Source organism: Gobio gobio, assembly GCF_949357685.1.
Source record: "Gobio gobio genome assembly, chromosome: 10".
NCBI lineage: Eukaryota > Metazoa > Chordata > Actinopteri > Cypriniformes > Gobionidae > Gobio > Gobio gobio.
The window spans coordinates 10,319,352-10,345,958 of NC_137116.1; the positions used below are offsets into that span (position 1 = coordinate 10,319,352).

The 26,607-nt window shown below is 40.4% G+C and overlaps 2 protein-coding genes across 2 annotated transcripts in view; both read right to left on the bottom strand.

The window, feature by feature from the left end:
- rab35b (RAB35, member RAS oncogene family b) overlaps nucleotides 1–26,607 on the bottom strand; it is a 761,740-nt gene that overhangs the window by 569,242 nt on the left and 165,891 nt on the right. The gene's annotated exons all lie outside the window — the stretch shown is intronic.
- citb (citron rho-interacting serine/threonine kinase b) overlaps nucleotides 1–26,607 on the bottom strand; it is a gene marked incomplete at both ends in the record, with an annotated part of 92,513 nt that overhangs the window by 37,956 nt on the left and 27,950 nt on the right. Inside the window, 5 exon segments of the mRNA XM_079826492.1 lie at nucleotides 4,537–4,620; nucleotides 4,624–4,827; nucleotides 13,106–13,159; nucleotides 16,123–16,320; nucleotides 18,772–18,946. Coding sequence (XP_079682618.1) covers nucleotides 4,537–4,620; nucleotides 4,624–4,827; nucleotides 13,106–13,159; nucleotides 16,123–16,320; nucleotides 18,772–18,946 — 715 coding nt within the window.

A 26,607-nucleotide genomic window follows, 5' to 3' on the forward strand; every position in this document is an offset into this window, starting at 1 on the left:
TTTTTTATTTTTATGATTTTATTAATTTCCAATTCTTTTCCAGACCCTTTTAAAATGACCAGATATTTCCGGATTTCTATTACGCAGAGAACCTTGATAAAATGAAACAGATTGGCGATAACTTATTCAATACATCTGCTGCAAACCAACAGACAGGATCTAAGGAACCGCAGGATATGACGCCGAAATTATGCTGATAGATGCGGAAAGGAAAGCGGCAGATTTTTCCTTTTTGACTTCCATTAGCAGATCCGGAATTCAGAGCCGTTGCCAATCGGAATTGATTCTCGGAGAGCCGGCAGGAGGGCTCGAGGGTGTCTTACATCCGGCAGATGTGCTTGGAAGTGCATCTCGGTGGCAGGACTGGATAGCACCACATTTCACGAAGACACAGGACCCGAAGAGAGAGAGAGAGTCTCCAAATATAGCCCGTGCGCTTTTGCCCCTGTGAAGTCCAACGCTGGCAGGGCAGAGGGGAGCAGCGAGTGAATATGACACATCTCTGCCTCCTACCAGCGTCTATGATTACCATCCGCTACTGTTATACAACAGCGAGGACTGCACACCTACACACGCGTCCCACGCGCATACATCACCGCACACACACACACACACACACACACACACACCTCTCATCTCGCTGCGCCATCATCACGCAAAACAATAGAACCTGCGAGCATCATTTTCCAGCTTATTAAACAGCTTTGTTTTGCCACTGAGGAGGAAAGCTGTGATTTGCTGTTTATTTGTTGTGTCATCACTTTTCAAGAAACGATCATATTATGACAAATTATGAGAACGTACTGTACTACGCCACAAACTTTAACAAACCTTTGAGCTTACTAAACTGCAGATAAGGACTGCAAATAAACTTTTTGGACATCAAAAATAAGTACATGAGCACATACAGTGCCGTTCAAAGTTTGGGGTTGGTAAGACTCTTTAATGTTTTTGAAAGAAGTCTCTTCTGCTCACCAAGACTGCATTTATTTGATCAAAAATACTGTAATATTGTGAAATATTATTGCAATTTAAAATATCTGTTTTCTATGTGAATATATATAGTAAAGTGTAATTTATTCCTGTGATCAAAGCTGAATTTTCAGCATCATTACTCCAGTCTGCAGTGTCACATGATCCTTCAGAAATCATTCTAATATGAGGATTTGCTGCTCAAGAAACATTTATGATTATTATTAATGTTGAAAAGCTTTTTTTTTTTTTAAATAACAGCATAAAAAAAGTAAGATTATAAATGGTTTACTGATGTTTTTGATCAATTTAAAGCATCTTTGTAAAATAAAAGTATACATTTATTTTTAAGCGTATTTAATATTTAATTTAAATAATTAATTATGTTTAAATTAATCTTACTGACCCCAAACATGTCAATGCCTATTCAGATTCGAAAATTGGCTTGGTGAAGTACTAAGGAGAAAATTGAACTAAATCACTAAATACCAGAACAACTTAAATGAAATAAAATGAAATAATAATTTTGAGTTAAAAAGGAAGTTCTGGGGCCAGATTTACTAACAGCTTGCGGCAGCACAAACCCTCTTTTGCTGTTAAAATCTACGGTGAGGATTTACTAAAGACACGCAGTGAAACATTAGTACTGAAAAGGCGTGGAAGGTTATTTTTGTGACTGATCTTATTGCATATGCATGTAGGAGTTTCCCTTTCAGACACAACATTTATGGAAGGAGAGTATTTAAATGAATCACACAAGGTGATTTACTAAGGTTTGCGCTCGTCAGTTTACTGGTGTTTGCTCATCACTGCTCATGGGCTCGAGTTGGGCTCTTAAAGGAACACTCCACTATTTTTGAAAATAGGCTCATTTTCCAACTCCCCTAGAGTTAAACAGTGGAGTTTTACCGTTTTCGAATCCATTCAGCCGATCTCCGGGTCTGGTGGTAGCACTTTTAGCATAGCTTAGCATAGATCATTGAATCTGATTAGACCGTTAGCATCTCGCTCAAAAATGACCAAAGAGTTTAAATATTTTTCCTGTTTAAAACTTGACTCTTCTGTAGTTACATCGTGTACTAAGACCGATGGAAAATGAGTTGCTATTTTCTAGGCTGATATGGCTAGGAACTATACTCTCATTCCTGCTTAATAATCAAGGAACTTTGCTGCCGTACCATGAGTGCAGCGGCGCAATGATATTACGCATGAGCCTATTTTCAAAAATAGTGGCATGTTCCTTTAAATTCAGCCCACATCTCTCTCCCGCCCAGTGTTAATTTTGACAGCAAATTTTGATTTAGTTTTAGTCATAGTCTTTTGACTAAAATGCCATTTAGTTTTAGTCATATTTTAGTCACCTGAATTGTTTATTCTACAGTAGATTTAGTCTCCTAAAATCGAATGAGTTTAGTTCAATTGTAATACATTAAGCATTTAAGCATTGCATAATCGACTGTCACTTGAACTGACATTTTGACATAATTTTGTTTTTGACATTAAAAATACACGAAAGAGAGCTCAATTCACTTTTTTGTTTGTTTTTTAAAAACATTTATATAGTTTTATAACTTTGTATTTCTGTTTTAGTTAGTAGGCCATATCAGGTTGAGCTAAAGCTTCAGATAAGTGTGTTTTTTATTTCAATTAACATTTATTTAATTTCAAGTAATGAAGATTTTTTTAATGGTTTTAGTTAACTATTATAACCCTGATACTTTATTGAATATGTGTCAAATGCTGGTCTTTCCTCCTGACTATGAATTAAATGGGAATTAAATTAAATACAGTTTATTGTGTAACAAAAAACAAATATATAATGCGTGACTTTTAATGATAAACAAGCTCGAAATACACCAGGACTCTTATTTTGAAATGCACCTTAATATTGCAGTTGCAGCTGCTCATTCAAGTTTAGATGAGGAGAAAAAATATGCATTGTTACAAACGTCTAAAACATATTACTATATAAACATGGTAAAGTAAACTTTGTCATTACTCATCAGCATTAGTTCATAAACAATTGCCTGGCATAAATGTGCGCTATTCATTGATTGTGAGCCGCTCTGGAGCGCTGGATTGGGGATGCGTGAGCCTGTAGAAGCTCAACAGCGCCGTGTTTTCCAGTGGTTAGATCAGCACGTCCAAATGATGTGCGCATCTGTTACACAGGACATCAGTTCTGGCTGGATCTCTTCAATAATAGACCCTCCCTAACATTTTCGTCTCGTTTTTATTTGTTGACGAAAATGAAAGTTGATTTTCGTCATAGTTTTTGTCATCCAACACTAGTTTTTATTTAGTTATCATCTCGTTTTCGTCAGTGAAAAAAGGTCGTTGACGAAAATTATGACGAAAATTATTCATCAACGAAATTAACACTGCTCCCGCCACGTCCACATGTATCTGTGGCTGCGTCCCAATTCGCATATTATCCGTCCTAAATAGTATTCAAAATTAGAATTAGTGCGTCCCAAACATAGACTGTAAAAAAATATGGACGTAGTGTCCGTGACGTCACCCAAAGGATTCTGAAGAGCAGTTTTAAAGCATAAAGTCAGGTCGAGCTGGCCGACGCCATCTTGGCAGCGCATCATCGCGCATCACTCCCGGATAACAAAATATGGGCAAAAAGGCGGGACGTGTGCGGAGCTGACGTGATGACTAACAGACAGCAGTTAAATGGCTATCCACCTGTCACTCAAAGTTATGCCCCTTAATTATGCAGAACTTTAAGGCTTTATATAATGTAAACAAATGAGTTCTAAAAAAATTCACCCCCCCTCACAGTTGTCATGAAGGGCAAAATTAGTCATATAGACCAAAACCACAATTTGTCCCAGACTGTAAACATGTGTTCTTCTGCTGTAAAGTTGGGCATTTTACCATGAGGCTCAATGAGATTCTGCTCCCTTCTGGAGTCTGTCTCTAGTGGCCAGTCGATGAACTGCAGTTTAAGTCACTTCCGTATAGGCTTCAAGAGAAACTGCGGGAGGTTGCCGCTTGGTCCCAAATCATAGTATGTTTTTTCCAGTTAGAATCCGAAGTGCAGATCCGTGCACACTCTAACGGCTAATATTGCCCACAACCCATTGCACATTAGACGGGGATTCCATTAGAACTACAAACACCAATAAAACATGTAAAAAAAAAACTACAAACATGGTGGATGTGTGAGTCTGGCGATTAAGTAGAGAGGTTTAGATAAAGGGGTTTGAGTGATTAATAGTCAGTATTTAACCTGACGACACAATATTGATTCAGTGTTATCCACATTATATTTCATCTGCAACAGCATTGTGAACTGTTGAAAGATATGTTTGGTCATTAACTTTTAAATGCATCATTACGCTAATTGCAAACACATTAGGATAGTCTCCGCATGAAAGACCCACGACTGGCAGATCAACGTGCTACTACATTTCTCTCCGAAACGGTAGGAAATTAAATTGGATGTGGGGGATTTTAACTGTGACAAGATGATTGACAGGCCAGTTTAAGCCATTAAAGACGCAATTATGATGAAGTAGTACGTCCCAAATCTTGCCTACTCTTCTGCTACACACTCAAAAGTATGTACTTTTTCTTCACAATCACAGCACATACTTTTAGGGCGTGGTATAAGTAGGTGATTAGGCGTGTGTGTGTTCACTCTACCTGTTTCTGGTTGTTGAGGTGCATCTCTCGGTCGGCCACCTCCCGGCGCAGGCGCTCCACGTCCTGCTTGAGCTGCAGTCTCTCCTCATTCTCGTCCGTCGCCTCGTCCAGCTGTTTGGACAGGTAGAAGTTCTGTCGGTTGAGGTCGGCGTTTTCCTGCGTGAGCTGCGTCAACTGCTCCTCCAGATCCGTGATCACCTGATGCAGGTGCAAAAACAAACAGTGATGTAACGGCATGTTATATGTGACCCTGGACCACAAAACCAATTAAAATTGGTTTTAAAATTGAGATTCATACATCATCTGAATAAATAAGCTTTCCATTGATGTATGGTTTGTTAGGATGGGACAAGATTTGGCCGATACAACTATTTGAAAATCTGGAATCTGAGGGTGCAAAAAAAATTGAGAAAATCGCCTTTAAAGTTGTCCAAATGAAGTCCTTAGCAATGCATATTACTACTAATAATACATCTTTGATATATTTATGGTAGGAAATCTTCATGGAACATGATCTTTACTTAATATCCTAATGGTTTTTGGCATAAAGAAAAAATTATAATTGTGACCCATACAATGTATTGTTGGCTATTGCCACCAATATACCCGTGAGACGCATGACTGGTGTTGTGCTCCAGGGTCACAGATATACATGACACATACACTACAGGGCTCGACATTAATGCTTGATTTTTTGAAGGGGCAAGTGAAAGAGAATTTTACTTGCCCGACCGGACAAGCTGATTAAAACGTCAAAAAATAACTAGGGAATCACCAAAATGCAACAATAATTCTGCATTAATTTAGTGTAAGTGGCGATAATAATAATCAATGTATAATAAACTGACGGTAACAAGTTTGCGCTGTTGACGCTCACGCAGCCTCATGAGGAGAAATCATAACAAATGAGCCGCTCACACAGAGAAACTCAGTTAACATATACGGTTAAAATTGTGAAGTTTTTATATTTATAACATATGATAGCCTACAGTAAAGCAACATCACAGAACCAAGAGTGCTGTTTTCCTGAATATACTGACTGTTTTTGTTCGATTTCAGCAGCGAAAATAGTTCCAAACAAAGATCACAGCAGAACCATAACGCATCTCACAGCAACGGTGTGTTACTGAATGATTCAGTGTTTTGAATGAATCGGTTGAATCAAAGATTCAATGACCTATTCGTAAACGACTGTGGCTCTGTCCCAAATGGCACCCTAAACCCTCACGGTCTTCCTCTGAGTCCGCACTTTCACGACATAACGCCGCTTTGACTGCCGGGAAGAAGTCCGCTGCGTAACCCGCACCAGTGCGGGCTCGGCAGAAGTGCGCATCGAGGGCGCATATCGACCTCAAAGGGGGCGCTCGCGAGCACCCTTCTGAGACCTAAAATTACAAATGGGATACCCTGCGGTCTCGTGGACTTAACGGACACGCGCACGCAGCGGCCATAGTAAGTCCACAAGACCGAAAGTGTGCCATTTGGGACAGGGCCTGCCTCATTCTTGAATGAATCATCCGTTTGAATGAATCATTTAAATGAATGACTCAATGAATCACTCATTAAGACGGTATATTCTGAATATGTTTGTATACTCAAACATATTTAAAACAATCTCATTACATTATTTAATGAAGTCGTAATTTTTTTGGGGGGTAAATTATTTAATTTGATTGGTAACAGCCCTATAGTGTCTTATTCTAATTTAATTTCTAGATCAAATAAAAAAAATAAAAAATGAAAGCTGAAAGCTGAAGCATAGTCTATATTTAATAAGATTATGGAAAAAAACGCCCTTTATAAAAGGTAAAAATATCACAAATATGCAGATTTAAATATGTCAAAGCTGATTGAACATTGGTAAGAATATTACTTCAAATTTTTTCCTCGGACAAGTGAATGACAGATTTACTTGTCCAAAAGACAAGCACATGAACCTGCTTAATGTCGAGCCCTGCACTACCATTCAAAAGTAAGATTTTTGGAAAGAAACTTATGCTTTTATTTAGCAAAGATGCATTAAATTGATCAAAAAGGGACATGACGCAACTGACATGACCTAACTGTTTTCAACATTGATAATAATCAGCAAATCCTCATATTAGAATGATTTGTGAAGAATCATGTGACACTGAAGACTGGAATAATGATGCTGAAAATTCAGCTTTGATCACAGGAATAAATTACATTTTACAATATATTCACATAGAAAACAGTTATTTGAAATTCTAATAATATTTCACAATATTACTGATTTTACAGCCTTGTTAATAAAGCCAAAAATTATTTTAAAATCAATAAAAAAAACACTTCAGACTTGGTACAGAATGATGGCTATTAACTATGTAGTTTTCATACAGCATGACATTTACATGCTAAGAATAATGATAAGCTGCAAAGCGGTCCAGATATCTATAATCTTGCTAAAATGTCAGAGGTATGTGTGCTAACAAACGGTTTCCTACTAAAGAACAGTGTGATCATATCCTGATGCCAGTGCCCATCTCTCTTCCTAATGTCTTCCAGTCCTGCAGTGTATTTAATCCTGTCGAGAAATGTCCTGAAAGACTTTAACATCACCCCAAGCATGATGCAGAGTGCCTGAACTTTATCAGAAACCCTTCTAACTTAAACCATTTTTAGAAGCGTTTTCTCTTTTCACTTCACACATTTCCAAAGCTTCGGAACGCTTCCATCTGACAAACACAAGAGATGCAGGTTTGCCTGAAATTGCAGTTCTGGTCAAGTGTGTTGACGCACACGCCAAGGAGAGCAGCAGTGCCAAACACTCCTCTGGTGCGGAGGAGGCTCCTGCGCTCGTTATTATTGTCATTACTGTTAAAAGGCACAGCGCCACGCTCACACACACTGACCCACTTTAACTAGTGGCTCTCTCTAGTGTATTTTAGCCTGCGTTTAGGTTATTTTCCTCCAGAAATGCATCTGTCTTCTCCTTAGTGGCTGTTCGTACGATGCTATGTGGTTGCTAGGGTGTTTTGGATGGTTGCTAGGTGTTTTTTTTGTAATATTGTTCCAGTGGAAATCTGATAGATTAGAAAAGTAATAGGATAAGACGGGAAATATGCCTCACTTCAGCAGGGCTATCATAAGCTAAAACTATTAAACTTTTATAAAATAAAATAGAAATAAATAAAATAGATAAAATAAAATAAAAAAATAAAATAAAAAAATAAAATAAAATAAATTAAAAAAATAAAATAAAAATAAAAATAAAAATAAAAATAAAATAAAATAAAATAAAATAAAATAAAATAAAATAAAATAAAATAAAATAAAATAAAATAAAATAAAATAAAATAAATAAAATAAAATAAAATAAAATAAAATAAAATAAAATAAAATAAAATAAAATAAAATAAAATAAAATAAAATAAAATAAAATAAAATAAAATAAAATAAAATAAAATAAAATCGAAAAACGTAACCAAACAAAAATGAGAAATGTTGCCTTGGAACTGAAATAAGTTTAAATTGAAGCACTAAAACTATTAAATAGAAATAAATAAAAACAGAAACAAATTTTTTTTAATAAAAAATAAATAAATAAACAGCAATATTTAAAAAAATATATAAAATGACAATTTTTATAAAATGACAAAAGCACGTAAAGAAATTTAAAAAAATTGAGCTAAAATTAATATGAAAACTAAAAATATAAAATTAAAAGCTAATTAAAAAATATAATAAAAACGAAATATTAAGAACAATGTACATTTGTTTTTAAATTTAGCAAAGTATAAAACATATTGTTTGACGTTTTTGAAGTATGTTTTACAATAAAATACTACTCAAAATATACTTCAAAATTTCATGTTTAAATAATTGTTATTATCCATTTCTTTGTAATTAATTGTGAAATTGACTAGCAATTTCTGAGTGAAAATTCAATGATTATGTATCACCCACTGTGTTATTAAGAGAAATAAACAGAAACATTTGCTAATTTACTTATCACAAAATATTAAATTATTCATAGAGGTCATCTTACCCCACCAACTTTTACAGAGTGATACATTTTGATATTATTTTTCAAACTTGATATTATTCATTATATATATATATATATAATTTTTTTACGTGTCAAAAACTATTAACTATAATTTATTTATTTATTGACAATTTAGTTGAATAATTAAATAACTGACAGACAAAGCAGAATCCCAGTAGAAGAGATTCATCTGAAAAGTTAATTTATTATATGACTTACGTAAAGAAATATGAATACATATTTGATTTCCCATATTTAACTGAAGATCTGTCATAATAGCAACTAAAGGATTTCACTCGGTTAGCCTATAGGCTTTAATGAATAGCGAAGACATCTGAAATGGATTTATTGAATAATAATCCCATGAATTACAATAAGTATTAAATTAAAAACACTAATCACAACATGCAACTAAAAGCTAAGACAATGTCATAGATCACTATTTTGAATATTGATATTCAGATGAATTGCCAAGATATATAAATCTATTTTTTGTATATTATGAAAATATATTATATCCTGTGTTGAGATGAGATATTGTGTCATCTATGGTCAAGAGAAAAAAAATAAGGTGCTAAAAAAGCACTGTTTTCAGTGATGCACAGGCATTTAATATGCCTTTAATAAACTAAATAAAAGTGCATAGGAATACAATGTTATTTCATACTCTTCCAGCTCAAAAACTGAGAAGATCAAAGCGTGTTTAGCGGAAAGAAGCCGTCACCCAGGGACTGGGATTATAAGAGCTTACGAAAGATAGATCGAAGAGCAAACGCCGCTCTCCTGTCTGAGACTGACAGCGAGGCTTTCAACACTGAGAACAACTATTACTACCCTTAACCGTGAGTGTGAGCAACAGCAATAGAGGTGCTTGACTTGGCACACATATTTCCCATCTTATAAAAGCAAGCCCCTTTGTTTTCATTTGAATAAGCCAATGAAATTCTCATTTCCAAAATTAGAAGTTCATCTGAGCTCCAGTTACAGTTGCAAAGGTGTGTGATGAAGGAGAAATGTAATATAACCCCTCGGCAGAGAAGAGAAGATGGGCGTCTAAAAACAGCGCTGGGGCCGGGTGAGAATATCGCATGGGTTGAGCTGGAGCGCTGGAGATGCTCAAACAGCTTGAGTGTGGGTGGACAGTGAAAGTAGGGCAGAGATGCTCTGTGCTTGATAATAATGAAATGCACTCCAGGGGCAATGCAAACAAAAGCACCCAGTCCTGACTTTCTGGATGTCTCGAAACAGATTTCAAAATGGTGGACGGCATTATTTCTCACTAAAATTAAGTACCATGTGTTTTTTTAAGACCCCCTGTGGTGAAAATCAAGCTTTTAAATGGTGTTTATATGTCTATGTGGTGTTATGAATATGCTTTAAGACAAGCCATGTGCAAATTCATAATCCCGCACCATTGCTGAGTATTTTCTCCTTAAAACTGCAGTGAACCAAAGACACGGTTTGAAATCGGCCTTGTTCTCTACGTCACAAATATGCTGTAACCAATCACGTCAGTGCGGGGGCAGGATTTAGCATATCATTAACGGGTTAGTTCACCCAAAAATGAAAATTAGCCCATTTACTCACCCTCAAGTCATCCTAGGTGTATATGACATTCTTCTTTCAGACGTTATATTAAAAATGTCCTGGCTCTTCCAAGCTTTATAATGGCAGTGAATGGTTGTGTTGTTTTTGAAGTCCATAAAAGTGCATCTATCCATCATATAACTGCTCCACACGGCCCAGGGGGTTAATAAAGGCCTTCTGAAGCGATGCGCTTGTGTAAGAAAAATATCCATATTTAAAACTTTATAGACTAAAATTACTAGCTTCCGGCAGTCAGCAAGTCGACTTGCACTAAAAGAGTAACCCTTGACCCTTGACGCATGCGTATAGGATAGAGCAAAACAATGGGTCACCGGTCATGAAGTCAAAAATAAGAATTTTTAAAGAGAAACGGAGGATTTCGATATAAGAGAAGAAGGGCTTGAGTTTGTTGTCCAGCACTATCCACGAGAGGCGTCAAAGCTTGAGATGCTCCTGTACATCACGTCAGGGGTCACTCTTTCGCCGTTAGTCGACTTACGTACCGCTGACCGCTGACCGCTGGAAGCTAGTTATTTTAGTCTATAAAGTTTTAAATATGGATATTTTTCTTACACAAACACGCCACTTCGCTTCAGAAGGCCTTTATTAACCCCCGGAGCCGTGTGGAGCAGTTATATGATGGATAGATGCACCTTTGTGGACTTCACAAACGACACAACCATTCACTGCCATTATAAAGCTTGGAAGAGCCAGGACATTTTTAATATAACTCTGATTGTATTCGTCTGAAAGAAGAATGTCATATACACCTAGGATGACTTGAGGGGAGTAAATCATGGGCTAATTTTTATTTTTGGGTGAACTATTTCTTTAACTATTCTCTGAAACAGGGGGAGTCTCAAGAGAAGTCAGGTTAATCCGGTGTATTTTTCTGTTGGTATGAAAAATAGGGTACATTAATCAATATAGCGTGAACGATACGGTGCTCTGCAGTGGACAAAAAGGATATAAACAGTGAATTTTGAAGTGATATATTTTTGAAAACTCAGAGATGTGGATTGGGACGGCAATTAAATTACCACACGTCCATGGTGTTTGTCAAAAAACAGTAGGTAATTCAGCCGGGGATTTTAAGTGGGTGGTGGAAGAAAAACACTGACATTCTGGATTCAGACGGCAATAAAATCACAGACTAGCCACTGTAAATGATGAAAATACCATACGACCGCACGAGAAACAATTACCATCCCAATAGGGCACAAGGATGCTGATTTGTGTGACATTAGCAACACATTATTTGCCGTTTGATAACATGGTCAAGCAAAAGGCTAATCATATTTACCATTATGCGGCCGACATTGTAGAGAGCGATACATAAAACGTCATTCTGATACACTGACTTGTATATAAAAACTTGTATAATTCACTCTTCCTCCTTCTGAATCAGTTTCCGGTTCAAACATACAGTATATGGCTGAATTAAAATAGTATTTCAGCTTGCCATTGTGTAGCGTTTACTACAGTAAAGTTGACTGAGTGGATCTCTGAGCTGGTGTGAGTGAGTGGAGGCGGGGCTAATTGCGATAAATGAAGCACGGGTGTACAGTTACATTCAAGCTATTTTAAAGCATGAATTTTTTTTCAAAGAATTTTTTTTTTGGTGATCAAAGATGCAGGAGCACTTTGAATAACACGCTATATTAATATAGTAATTCACGAGTTCACACTTACATATCATTTAGAGGGAGTAAATTTAAATGCGTATTTGGCGTGCTGTCCGGGCTCCGAGCTCAGAGCTCAGAATTTGGTCCTGAACCGTGTATGCAGTGGTTAGAACTAAAAGTGTGGAGAAGGGGTGGTGGAGGGATGCTGATAAACTGTCAGCAAACGGAGGTAAGACTGCTGCGTATATATAACTCTTATTGTTGATTGGCTGAGTGCTCTCCACTCGTGTCAATTATCTGAACATGCTCCTCCCGAACTTTGTTAATAAAATATTATTTGTTGTGACATGCTATATACTTCATCTAAAAATATTTAAAATTATTTTTCTTATTCTTTTATAAATATCATACAATGCATGCTTATTTTAATTAAGATATTAATCATATTAATTAGAACTAGGAAAAAACTTTGAGGTCAAAAGTTTGAGGTCAATATTGTTTTTGTATTTTGAATTATTAATTTTAATTGGAAACGATGCATTAAATTGATCAAATGTATAGGTGCGTTGTGCACATATTACTAACGCGCCCTTTAAATAACAGAAAAAAAACGCACTATTGACTTTAGAGCAGGTTTGTGTTGGTCAACAGCGCAGTAAATATTTCTGTTATTTAAAGGGTGTGTTAGTAATATGCACCTATAGGCGGGTGCACAACGCGTACACTCTGCTTATTACACACACAGGGATACGCAGCAGCACACACACATTTTTAAATATGAAAAATTAAAAGGATTCCTCTCTGGAGAAGCGTTCAGTCTTTCCACTCACATTTAAATAGCAAATTCTCCATGGTGCGAGCGCAACTGGCTTTTAAAGGGAATGGGAGATGAGAAGGGAATTGCACGTTATGCCCAAAACACACCCATGACTCATTAAGAGACTAGAGACAACCCTTTTGGACCATGCGCCTCTTGTGCCAACCGTTTTTCCCGTCGTTAAACTAGCAAAAGTGGATTCCGACATGCCCTAAGTGCACCTGCGCCATGCGCTTCAGACCATGTGCTCAGATCGATAAAATAGGACCCTAAAAGTTACCAACTAAAATCTTGATATTGGAAAAAAAAGTATTTTTTTATTGAATGATTTAATTGCTGGAAACCTGCACCATCCGCATATTCTATCTGTACAAGTAAAACTGGTGTGGGTCACATTTGATGAGTCAAGAAATGCAGAGAAAAAGCTCATTTGCATACCGCACAGCTGTCACGCAGGGCATCAAACTTCCGTTGGATTTCATCCCGATGGGCCTTAAAAAAAAGAAACAGAAAGAGAGTGAAAATTGCCATGTTTGCAAGAAGTGCACACTCTGCCAGAGTGCTGCGTGGAGTCCTGCAGTAAAGTGCGCTTGAGCAGATCGAAATGAACTCGAGTATCATGACAGGTGTGATGTCATGCATGAGAGCGGCTGGGCGCGAGGATGAAGCCATGTCATCGGTGCATGGAAACGCAGCGCTGCAGCCCTCGCATCCCGCAGAGCAGCGTGGGAAGATGTTTACAGCACGGTGAAGATGAGGAACACAATGGTCCACGGAGAGATTACACAGAAACACATGATTATTCACTACGATGAGACATAAAGGAGATGAGTGGAGGGAAATAATATAGATTATATCAACTGCTGCTCCATCAGAAGCAAGTTTTTTAGCAAGAAAAGACCTTTTAGTGTTGTACAGCTTGTGCTTCATGTGTCTTTTTGCTGTGAAATCTTTACTGACATTAAACATAAGAATAACTTTTATATTGTTAGTAATTTTTCTAGGACTGAAGCAGCTCTTCAGGTTTACTTCATTATCCATACATCATTTTCTTAGAAAAATCATGCTAAAATATGAGTAATGATCCATCAGGCTTTTAAAGGAACACGCATCTATTTTTCCCACTCCCCTAAAGTTAAACAGTTGAGTTTTACCGTTTTCAAATCCATTCAGCCGATCTCCGGGTCTGGCGGAAGCACTTTTTTAGCATAGCTTAGCATAGATCATTGAATCTGATTAGACCGTTAGCATCTCGCTCAAAAATGACCAAAGACTTTCGATATTAGGAACTATACTCTCATTCCTGCATAATAATCAAGGATTGCTGCCGTACCATGAGTGCAGCGGAGCAATGATATTACACAGCACCTGAAAATAGGCTAACTTCGGTCAACATAACTAGCGTGACAACCTGCTTGCACAGAGAGCATGCTGGGACTATTTTCAGGGGCAACGTTTCGGCCACATACATATCAGCATATGCACCAAATTGTATATTTTTGCTCAGTTTGAGCCTCTGAATAAAACTCGGGTGTTTCTCCTCCTTGAGTCTGAACTCCATATTCTCCCTATATCAGTCTATATGAGCCATAGAAGCCTGATGCATGCAATATGATACTCAAGAAAAAACATATGCTAACTTTTTTAGATTTGTCTTAAGGTTCAATAAACGGTTCCATAAATTTTTTTGAGCTTTTTCTGACTATTATTTCAAATGTCAGGTTTTACAGAGTAAAACTAACCACCATTAAAGGGATGGTTCACCCAAGAATGAAAATTACCCCATGATTTACTCACCCTCAAGCAGGGCTGCATGATAAATCGCAATTTACATGAAATTGCGCTTATCGCGATTATGAAATTGCAAAGGCTGCGATTATCTTTTATTCGCAGTTTGTCAGTACAGGACAGCTCTGTAATCAGTCATAAATGCTGCTCTGTGTGAAATTACTGCGAGTTTGACTCGCTTATAACATACATTTGAAAAAGCAACACGTCAAACATCTTTCCAAGCATTTAGTCATGTTTAATCAAAGCGTTTCAATCTGTTTATTCAGCTCACCGACAGTATGATGCTCATAGGGATTTCCATGAATGACGTGTGCTATCGTACTTCTGCGGCACATATTTGGAGTACCCTGCGCGAAATTTGAAGTCCAAAAAAAGTGGATCCACCCATTATAAAAGTACTCCACACGGCTCTGGTGGGTTAACGAAGAAAGCACGACGATGATGTCGGACGTAGTGCAAGTGTTGCACTTTCTTTTTGAATACGGAAGGCGGCCCACCAGAAGTTAAATATTTTACTTTATAACATGTTAAATATGGATATTTTTCTTACACAAATGCATCGCTTTGCTTCAGAAGGCCTTTATTAATGTGTGGAGCAGTTATATGATGGATAGATGCACTTTTTTAGGCTTCAAATTTTGGGCTGACATTCACTGCCATTATAAAGCTTGAACTAGGATGGCTTCAAAATTGGCTTGAAATGCTAATTTTCATTTTTGGGTGAACTATCGCTTTAAGCTACTTCAAGGAAACACATGTTTTTGCCGAGCTATTTAATGTAGTTAATGCAAAAACAATCTACCTTTTTGAAAAAGTAGTTACCTTAAAGGGTTATATTCTGTCATTAATTACTTACCCTCATGTCGTTCGACACCCGTGAGAGAATAGTTTTTGTGCGCAAAAAAACCCTAAATAACAACTTATAGTGATGACCGATTTCAAAATACCGCATCATGAAGCTTCGAAGCGTTATGAATCAATGAGTCGAATCATGATTCGGATCGCGTGTCAAATCGCCAAACTGCTGAAATCACGTGACTTTGGCGATCCAAACCGCTGAGTCGGCTCACTGATTCTTCGAAGCTTCATGATGCCGTGTTTTGAAATTGGTCATCACTATGTAAGTCGTTATTTAGGGTTTTTTGCCCACAAAAACTATTCTCGCCGATTCATAAAGTTATTGTAGAACCACTGTAGTGAGATGGACTTTGTAACGATGTCTTTAGTACCTTTTATGGGTCTTGAGAGTGAAAAGTGCGTTGTGCCAATGGAGGCCTTTCAGAGCCATCGGATTTCAACTAAAATATCTTCATTTGTGTTCTGAAGATGAACGGAGGTCTTACGGGTGTCGAACGACATGAGGGGAAGTCATTAATTACAGAATTTTCATTTTTGGGTGAACTAACCCTTTAACTTCAAGCTACTATACAAAAAGTACATTTATATATAACTGCATCCCATCAATTCATAACTGTATACAGCCTACAATTTTGTAAAAAATACTATTAAAACCTTTGATTATGCAATAAAGACTTTTTAAACTGCAATATGCTACACTGCTGAAATGTCTGATCTTTTGGCATTCTGAATAAATTATGAGGAAGGAAGTAGATGTTAGTAATCATGGTCACTTCATGTTCATTCATCACAATGTAAATCCTCACCCGGAGGACGGTGATCTCCTCCTCGGCCTCTGCGGTCGTCTCCTCCAGCTCGGTCTTGGCCTGCTGTAGTTGGCTCTCCAGAACGCGTCGCGCCGCCTGCAGGCTGCTGATCTGAGCTTCTCTCTCCTGCAGTGACAGCGTGAGCTCCGTCACCTGCCTCTTGATCTCCAGCTTCTGCTCCTCGTGTTCCAGACCCATCTGTGGAGGAACATGGAGCAGGACCATAGTTACTGCGTGAACCTCTGGAAACACCCCACAATCAATTGGTAATTATATTTCTGTCATGACAACTCTCCGAGTGTTTGGCATGGTAATGGATATGACAATGTTGATATGTTTGGACCATAGACTGTAAAAAAATATGGACGTAGTGTCCATGACGTCACCCATAGGATTATGAAGAGCAGTTTTGAAGCGTAAAGTAGGGTCGAGCTGGCTGTTGCCATCTTAGCAGCGCTTCATCGTGCGTCACTCCCGGATAACAGAAAATCGGCAAAGAGGCGGGACGTGGGCGGAGCTGAGGTGACGGGATGACTAACAGACAGCAGAGAAATGGCTATCCACTTGTCACTCAAAGTGGCCACGCCCTTAATTATGCAGAACTTTAAGGCTTTATATAATGTAAACGAATGAGTAATAAAAAAATTCACCGCCCTCACAGTTGTCATGAATGGCAAAATTAGCCGTTTAGACCAAAACCACAATTTGTACCAGACTGTGAACATGTGTTCTTCTGCTGTAAAGTTGGGCATTTTAACATGGAGCTCAATGAGATTCTGCTCCTTCTGGAGTCTGTCTCTAGAGGCCAGTTGATGAATTGCAGTTTAAGTCACTTCCGTATTGGCTTCAAGACAAACTGCGGGAGGTTGCCGCTTGGTTTGGACTTGGCGGAATAGATCTGCTACGCTCCTGTAAAGCAAGTACGGGACTTACTACTGCCAATACATACAGGACACGCTGCTGTGAGCAAGCAAGACATGCTGTTGCTGTACAATATACAGGGAGTGTAGAGATTTTTGGCATTTAAAGGTGCTGTATGTAGGAATGACAGCTAGTGGCTGTAATGGGTACTGCGGTCCAAATTAAAAATATTGTTTGCCCTGCCCCCTCTCCTCAGACTCGACACTCACACGGGATGCCAGTTTGAGGGCACGCAACAGGAACGAGCGCAATTGACAATGGAGGCGAGGAGACTTACACACTGTACGTTTTATCCGCATCCAGATTTATCTGCATTTTAATGTGCTTCCGTTCATTGAGATTTTTAGATGGATGCCGAGGCTTTTTAGGTCGGGTAGAATCTGTGATCTCTGACCCAGTTTGTTTGCTGACTTCCATGGCAGAAATATACACTGTTTTCTGCCAACTGGCAACCTGTGCAGTCGAAATACTATTGGGTAAACTGGCATCGTGCGTTATCTCACAGACCAAAACAAATTTTAAAGTGAAATAACTGGCTGTAGCATTGCTTTTCAGAGAAAAGAGGATGTGAACTCAGCATGTTTCCTTAATATCTACAAACATACTCTGGTATTTTTATGCTTTAGTACAGTCAAAAAACGTACATACAGCACCTTTAAGCCATGATGAAACCGCATTTTGCGGTATTAATTGTAAATTATTTATTTGTGCACATTATTTTTTATCTTTAATCAAAATAACTCTCCCTCCCTCCTGCAGCAACTTCTCTTCTCTGATGACGTGTTTACTGCGTGAGGGCGGGGCAATATGTCGCCCTACATTTGTTCTTGTTCAAGAAGCAATTTCACTCGTATATGTCACAATGGGGAAGACTAGCAACTTCCCTTTCATGACGACTTAAAGCACATTTTTACCCATAATTTTAATTACTGTAACATTCTGAATATTGGACTTTTTTGTCATTTATATCTTTACTAATATCCTTTTCATTACTGCAAATATTTTTTTATTGAATTACAGTAAAACAACTATTGCCATACCATGATTTTTTTTTTTTAAATAAACAAATTAAAGGAAGTACACAAATGAGAATATGGAAAAAATGCAGAGAATGATGCCAAAAAATCTTAAGGGTTTAAAAAATAGACTTCAATTTATTTCAGCAAAATCTAATTTCTTTTTCGATTTTGGGGTGAAATATGGTTCAGAATTCTCCCAGAGTACATCAAGTTTTATTTCCATTGCACTTTTTACAATATACACTGTTTCAAAGCAGCTTTGCAGAAATTCATGATGTCAATGTTTATAATATCTTAACATCTTCATGACTTGCATTTAGCAGATTATAGTTAGAGCATCAATTTCAAAACTCATAATGTTAAATCACATGCTCGTATTAATTAAGAGACTACATGGAGTTTTTTATTTAAATAAACTGGGGGGAAAAAAGGCTTGATTAAAATTATTCAAAAATTAGATCCAAAACACACTTAACCTTATACACTACCTTTAATTAATACTCTTAATTAAATTCATAATTTTATTCCGTAAGGACACATTGAACTGATCAACAGTGATGACATTTATAATGAGAAAAGAATTCTATTTCAAAAACTTCCACAAAATGTGGATTCTGCAAAAATATTAAAGCTGTTTTCAACTTCCTGTGTATTTCTTTTGATATTGGGGTGAAATATGATTCATGAAATCGTCTCAGTCGTCGCTCACCTCTCTGAGTCTGGTCTCTAGTTCCAGCACTCGACTCTTGTTAGTCTGTTCCTGTTGTGTCAGCTTCTCCAGATGTTCCTCCAGCTTTGCATTCTGGGCCTCCAGTTTTCCAGCCTGAGATTCCAGATAGAACTTCTGTTGCCTGAGTTCAGATATCATCTCCTCTTGGGCTTTCCTAAAGATGATAAACAAGACTTCTACAGGGTTTCTGCAGGTTTAATGAAAGTCAATTTAAGACATTTTTAAGACCAATTAAAGAGAACTAAAGGAATAAATTGAATGTCAATATGTCCTCACAATGAGAACACAATGAGTTAATACAATTTCCAACAGATCTCCATTACTTTTGAATTAATTTCAGGGGAAAAGCTTAAAGTTTGAAGCAGCAAAACGACATAAGATAAGACACCTTGTGATCTTGTGAAAGTGATTTTATGCTTAAAACTGCCAATGTGTTCAGAAAAATCAACTTAATTCAAATGTAAGTAATTTGCATACCCAATGACAGACATTAGTTGTTTTAAGCATAAACTCACTTAATTTTATTCCATTTCTCAGAAAACAAGACTTCATTTCTTCATTTTGCAAGTAAATGTATCTTGATTTAAGGATGTTTTGATATTTGTACAGGAAAACAAAAAATCCAGAGGAAGATATTCATTTATACTATGACATTTTTTATTTTCTCCGTTTTAGTCCAGTTTAATGGTTAAATTAGTCAAAAGGCATTAATTGAAATCATGAAACATTCAATTGAACAGCAATTTATTACTAGTTTAACAACAAGGCCTTATGAAATGCGTTTTATTTTTTCTCAAATTCTATTTTATTTGTATCAAATTCTGTGTTTTTTCATTATTGGGTGAACTATCCCTTTAAATACTGATTTTTGATTATTAAGTTGACAAATCCCATGACATTATACAGTAAACTCCATTTTTATGAATGGATTATGTGCAAGTTTTCTGCATTGCGGACATCATATGGCCCTAATTTAATGCCATGATATTTAATTTATGCTCCAGTTTAAGACATTTTAAGGCCTTGTAGAAGGTTTTTCTTAAACCCGCGGAAACCCTGATCTATGAGAAATACTGGTCAAACAATCAAAGCTTTGTTTTGATTAACCAGCAACCCTCGTCTCCCCACCAGGTCAGCCGAGGCAATCTATCCACCCTAACCAGTTTGGCCTTGACCATTCGCTTTTCTACAAGTCTGTCAACCAGCAACGCTGATCACTGCTCATCTTTTACAGGATTCATGCAGTTCCTTTGCAGTCAAATCAGCTTTCATTTTGGATTTCTAAAAACTAGTAAAGCTGGTTAACCATGGAAGTCCTAGCCTGGTGGGAAATCATTAGCACACCAGCATCTAAAAAACAACACATACTCTCTCTGCTGACAAACTATGTTGTTCTTTTTCAGCAGAGATAACAGGAATCTGCTATGAAAGCCTTAAAGGTAGGTAAGAATGATCTAAAACACTTTTGTCCAAATTTGTTTAAACTTTCTTTATATGTCAATACATAATTAAAATTTAAGTATTCTGAAAAAGAGAGTATACAAATCGAGTGACTCTAGACTTTTTAATCTGCAATAAACACTGCTCATTATTTTAGTTTGGGCCGAAACAAGTGATTGGCTTGGGCGACTGTCACTCTCTCTCGCTACCATGGCTACCACCGCTTTTGCTACAGGATCTGCCCACATGCGCGAACCCCAGTGTTGCCAAGTCGGGCTACTTCAACACTGTTGCCGCGGGCTGTTTTTCATGTCCGCAGGTTGAAGCGACCCCAATTATGTGACATTTTGCCCCGGGATTTGCGAATTTTAGCAGGCAGCCCTACCAAAAAGACACATATTTTACCCCCCAAACGCGAAACACGATTGGGCTTGTTTTGGGCTAGTTTTGAGAAGCAATTGGGCGGATTTTGTTGTGAAAACCTGGCAACCCTGGCGCACCAGTTTGATTTGAGTTCAAGAGGCTGTATTTCTGCTGGACAGGTAATCTTTCATTTTGATTATACATTTTTTTGGTTTATGTTTATGTTACTGAATATGCTTAGCTCAAGTTGATCGCTGTCGTGTTGAATTTCGCAAAATGTAACTTTAGATAACAAAATGCATGTGTAAAAGCTAGTACACCGCATCCAGGAACTTTTTTTAAAACTAAGTTAGCTTTAGCTACTACCCTCTGTCTAAACTCTTTTACAATGTTCACCGGGAACTTTACCTGCACGTTTATTTCGGCCCTTGGTTTGTTTTTATATACTCTACCAATGTTTATGTTGATGTTTTTATCTTATGTTCTATGTTGTATCTGTGTGTGTCGTAAACACTGTGTTGTGTGTGTATTTTAAACTTTACCAGTATCGGTATTCTAGCTTGATAGTGAGTACTAAAAGACATCTTATTTGTTTATATTCATAATGATAAAGTTAGATTTTTAATTACATGTGATTCTGACATGTCACTACATGCACTTCTTCTCCGCTCGTCTCAGGTAAATAATGCGTCTTTCATCTGATCGCGGTCGGCGTAGCGCGTTCATGTGTTTTGGGGGCGTGGCATTGGAAAGAGCCCAGAAGGGAGAAGGTGGAGTGAATGGAAATAATGAGCTGTCTTTAAAACAGTCGTGAGAGGTCTACAGATACTCAATTTTTATACTTTCTTTTTCTGAGTACTTACATTTTAATTATGTACTTATATATAAAGAAAGTTTAAACAAATTTGGAAAAAACGTTTAACCAAATCCTACCTACCCTACCTTTAATATAATGCAAAAACTAGGTCATTGTTCATTAATTTTGTGCTTAACCCTGAAAATCGTCTCGATTACGTATGTAACCCTCGTTCCCTGAAGGAGGGAACGGAGACGTACGTCGGAACTGACCGACAAATTGGGATCTGATCTCAGAGACCAATCTACTTCGAGTGTATTAAAAACGAGCCAATGGAGATTGGCATGCGATCCACGCATTCCACGCACCGCCCCGCAGCGCGGGTATAAATAAGGAAGTGGAATGCTTGATCATTGCTTTTTTCTGCTGAGGAGCCGAACTAGTGACTCGGCCCCCTAGCGGAAGCACAGCACCTGGCGACGGGACGTACGTCTCCGTTCCCTCCTTCAGGGAACGAGGGTTACATACGTAACCGAGACGTTCCCTTTCAGTCGGTCACGTTCGACGTACGTCGGAACTGACCGACGAATTGGGATCCCTACCAAAACGCCAGGGCGCTGGCCCTTCCAGCGTCCTGCTTGAGCGCACTGGACCGTCTTAGATGGTACGGAAGTCAGGGCTCCAAGCAGGGAGGTCAGTCATTACTGTTTCTGCAAGACCCACCCAGTGTGACTATTGGATAACGCTGGGAAAGCGTGCCCGTCTCGGGAAATGGTACGCTGCGGAGCCACGTCCTTCAGTAGAAGGCTAGGTGGCAGAATACACATAAGGACTAACCTGGCAGGGTAGTGCAACATATGGCAGTCTCTGGGGTGGTTCCAGCCTGGTCCCAGGGGGGAAAGAACACGCCCAGAGACGACAGAGCGGGCTCTGTCAAGGGAAAGACACGGGGCTAGCCGAATAGGGTAGCTGGTACCGTGGAAGAATACACATATGGGGTAGCCGTGAGGGGACCGCTACATATGGAACCCAGCCTACACACACGTTTCACAAGCATACGGGTGCAGGCCTGGCGTCAGACGGCCGCAACGTCTGGCACCGCAGGGGTGACGGAGGAGCTCGACAGGGTTAGCCGTTTCCGGGGAACACAACTGGAGAAAATAGACGCACGTATCCGGCCCAGAGGGCGGGAGTGGCGTTGCAAGCCGACACTTAGAATGGGCACTTAGCGCTACTGGCCACTGGGGGCGAGGATGCGGGAAGATACCGGCTCTACACGGAGGCTATAGAATCTAGCGAACGTGTTAGGTGTTGCCCAGCCCGCAGCTCTACATATATCTGTCAGCGAGGCGCCTTGAGCCAGCGCCCAGGAAGAAGCAACACTCCTTGTTGAGTGTGCTCGCAACCCGAACGGGCAAGGCACGTCTTGGGACTGGTAAGCCAAGACGATAGCATCCACTATCCAGTGGGCTAACCTCTGCTTGGAGACAGCCTTTCCCTTCTGCTGGCCTCCGTAACAGACGAAGAGTTGCTCTGAGGTCCGAAAGCTTTGAGTCCGGTCGACGTAAGCGCGGAGAGCGCGGACGGGACATAAAGCCTGGGCTGGGTCTGCCTCCTCCGAGGGCAGCGCTTGCAGGTTCACTACCTGGTCCCGGAAGGGAGTGGTAGGAACCTTGGGCACGTATCCAGGCCGGGGTCTCAGGACAACGTGAGAGTTGGCCGGCCCGAATTCTAGGCACGATTCGTTGACCGAAAGTGCATGCAGGTCCCCTACCCTCTTGATGGAGGCCAATGCCGTCAGAAGCACTGTCTTCATTGACAGGATTTTAAGCTCCACAGACTGCAAAGGCTCAAAGGGAGGGCTCTGAAGTGCTCTGAGCACTAGAGCTAAGTCCCAAGAGGGTAACGAGTTTGGACCAGGAGGATTTAGCCTCCTCGCACCTCTGAGGAACCTGACGATTAGGTCGTGCTTTCCTAAGGACTTACCTTCGACTGCGTTTTTATTGAAAATGTGGGTACCGCTGGACTCCGGAGAGCCAGCGGCAGAGATGTTATACCAGTCAGAGCCCCCCGGTCCTCCTCCGGGGGGTGGAAGAGGGATGCGGACATCTCCCTCAGAGCAGCTCCCGTCTTCCCTGGGCTGCCCGTCTCAGGGCCGCTTCCCCTTGCGCTCGCCGGCTGGTTTAGCGGGGCCCTGAGCGGGTTGGGCGCCTCCCTTATGTCCGGCACCCTGCTTTCCCGGTGGAGGCTGCTGCTTGGGTTTCGCAGGGGCGGAGGCGGACGCAGGGGGACGCCCTCGGCGACGAGCAGGCGGAGGTGCTGCCGGCGACGACTGGGTGGAGGAAGCAGCAGGTCGTCGGGGCAGGATGTTTTTAATGGCCTCCGTCTGCTTCTGGGCCACCGAGAACTGCTGGGCGAAGCTCTCGATGGCGTCGCCGAAGAGGCCGGCCTGACAGACAGGGGCGTTGAGAAACCGGACCTTGTCGGAATCACGCATGTCTGCCAGGTTCAGCCACAGGTGGCGTTCCTGGACCACTAGTGTGGACATCGCCCGACCCAGGGAGCGTGCAGTGACTTTCGTCGCCCGGAGAGCGAGGTCCGTCGCCGCACGCAGTTCCTGCATAACACCCTGGTCGGAACTACCCTCGTGCAATTCCTTTAGCGCTTTGGCCTGGTGGACCTGCAGGAGCGCCATGGCATGCAGAGATGATGCGGCTTCCCCGCAGGCGGTGTAAGCCCTGCCCATGAGACCGGACGAGAACTTACACGAGGGGAGACGCGGGGCACCCCGCCAGTCTGCAGCGGTCTTGGGACACAGCTGCATCGCCACAGACCGCTCGACTGGGGGGATTCCCACGTAGCCCTTAGCCGCACCACCATCGAGGGTAGTGAGGACGGAGGAGTCAGTCGACCGTGAGCGAGCGTTGTAAGGCGCTACCCACGATTTCGTGATCTCCTGATGCACTTCCGTGAAGAAAGGAACCGGGGCGGGGCGCTGAGAACCAGCACGGGCCGTCCCGAGAAACCAATCGTCCAACCGCGAGGGTTCGGGACACGGTGGAGGGTTCCACTCGAGCCCGACACTCGCGGCGGCCCGGGAAAGCATAGCCGTAAGCTCTGGGTCGGACTCGGGCAACGCTGTCACACCCGAAGGGGGCAGCGCAGCCGAATCTTCATCCTCAGAGCCCATTAGCTCGTCCCCCGATGCTGCAATCGACAACATGTCCTCAGCCGGAGCCCCAAAAGAAACGCCTGGGACCCCCCGGGGGGGGGCCAGCGCGCTCTTCTGGAAGCTCCACCGGCGCAGCGGAGGGGGGAGGGGCCCGAGGAGCCATTTGACCCGTCGGGGAAGCCCTCACAGTAACCCTCAGGTCCCCACCAAGGCCATCAGCCAAAGTAGCAGCCCTCTGCTTTACAGCGGGAGGACCACTAGATCGGGGGATGCGCAATGGTGCTCCGCCTCTTTCGAGGTAATGGAGCCTGGACCGTAAAACTGCGATGGTCATCTTCCCGCAATGGGAACATGAGTCATTCTCGAACGCTGCCTCAGCGTGCTGAACGCCCAAACACGTGAGACAACGAACGTGACCGTCAGCTGGGGACAGATATCGACCGCATCCAGAAACACACGGTTTGAATGACATCTTGAAAAAGACGCAGGGTCAAACCGTGTTGCTCTTTTAGAAAGGAAAAACTGCTCTTTTATGTGCTGAAGCACTCAGGGAGATGACCGCGGCACCACACAGTACAAAGGTGCAAGCCTGTGTGTGCACTCAGAATGGAAAACGCCCAGCGAACCAACAGCTGATCTCCGTCTGAAGCGGCACTCGCTGAGATGCGCCGTCACACCCGCACTGGAAGCAGTAGATCCTCTCACGAGACTCGTCTTGAAACACTCTTCGTAGAAACAGGAAAACATTCGCTGTTCGGCTCCGAAGTAGAAAGCAATGATCAAGCATTCCACTTCCTTATTTATACCCGCGCTGCGGGGCAGTGCGTGGAATGCGTGGATCGCATGCCAATCTCCATTGGCTCGTTTTTAATACACTCGAAGTAGATTGGTCTCTGAGATCAGATCCCAATTCGTCGGTCAGTTCCGACGTACGTCGAACGTGACCGACTGAAAGGGAACTGCCTTCATGGCACATTAACCTGAAATTTACCTTTACATTCACCCATTTAATTTCCAAATATCCATGGTTCGTTCAAATGATTGGGATGTACATTGCATCCGGAAATTATTCACAGCGCTTCACTTTTTCCACATTTTTTTATGTTACTATCTGTATTATGTTACTTATTCCAAAATGGAGTAAATTCATTATTTTCCTCAAAATTCTACAAACAATACCACATAATCACAACGTGAAAGAAGCTTGTTTGAAATCTTTGCAAATGTATTAAAAATAAAAAACGAAAAAATCCCATGTACATGAAGAATTTAATGAATTTAATCCATTTTGGAATAAGGCTGTAACAATAACAAAATGTGGAAAAAGTGAAGCGCTGTGAATACTTTCCGGATGCACTGTAAATACTAATATTATGAAAAAAGCATTGCTGTGGTGGTACTACAGTAAAGTGACTGTATCAGACATCTACACTTGACCTCTAATGCCAACCCCTAATAAAGAATACCATGGTTTTTGTCCAAACAAATGTGTATTTCTGTGTTTTTTTTTTTCACACTCTGTGCCACAACATGAAGCAGAATGGCTGATTGCTTTTATATAACAACAGAAAACTGCAATATGATAAAAGACTATTAATAATTAAGGGCCAAATTTACTAACAGCTTGTGGCAGCATGAACCCTCTTCTGGCATTAAACTACTGTCAGACATGCAGTGAAAAATTAGCCCAGAAAAGGCATGGACAGGGTTATTTTTGCAGCTGAACTTATTCCATATGCATCCAGACGCTAAATTTATGTGAGGAGAGTATTTAAATTAATCATGTAAGGTGATTTACTAAGGGTTGTGCTCGTCAGTTTACTGGTGTTTGTGCCATTATTTACTGCCCCAAAAAAGCACGTCTTAAACCAGACGATAATTTGCGCTGCTCTTGGTAGATTGTGTTGGTCATTGTTGAAATGATCCTGTGACAGTCTGTGAGCTTTAATTTGCGCGTCGTCAATAGATCACGCACAGAACTTTACACTCCCATCGGGGCTGTTATTGGATTGCGCTCTCACGCTAATTTGCCCCGTTTGGTAAA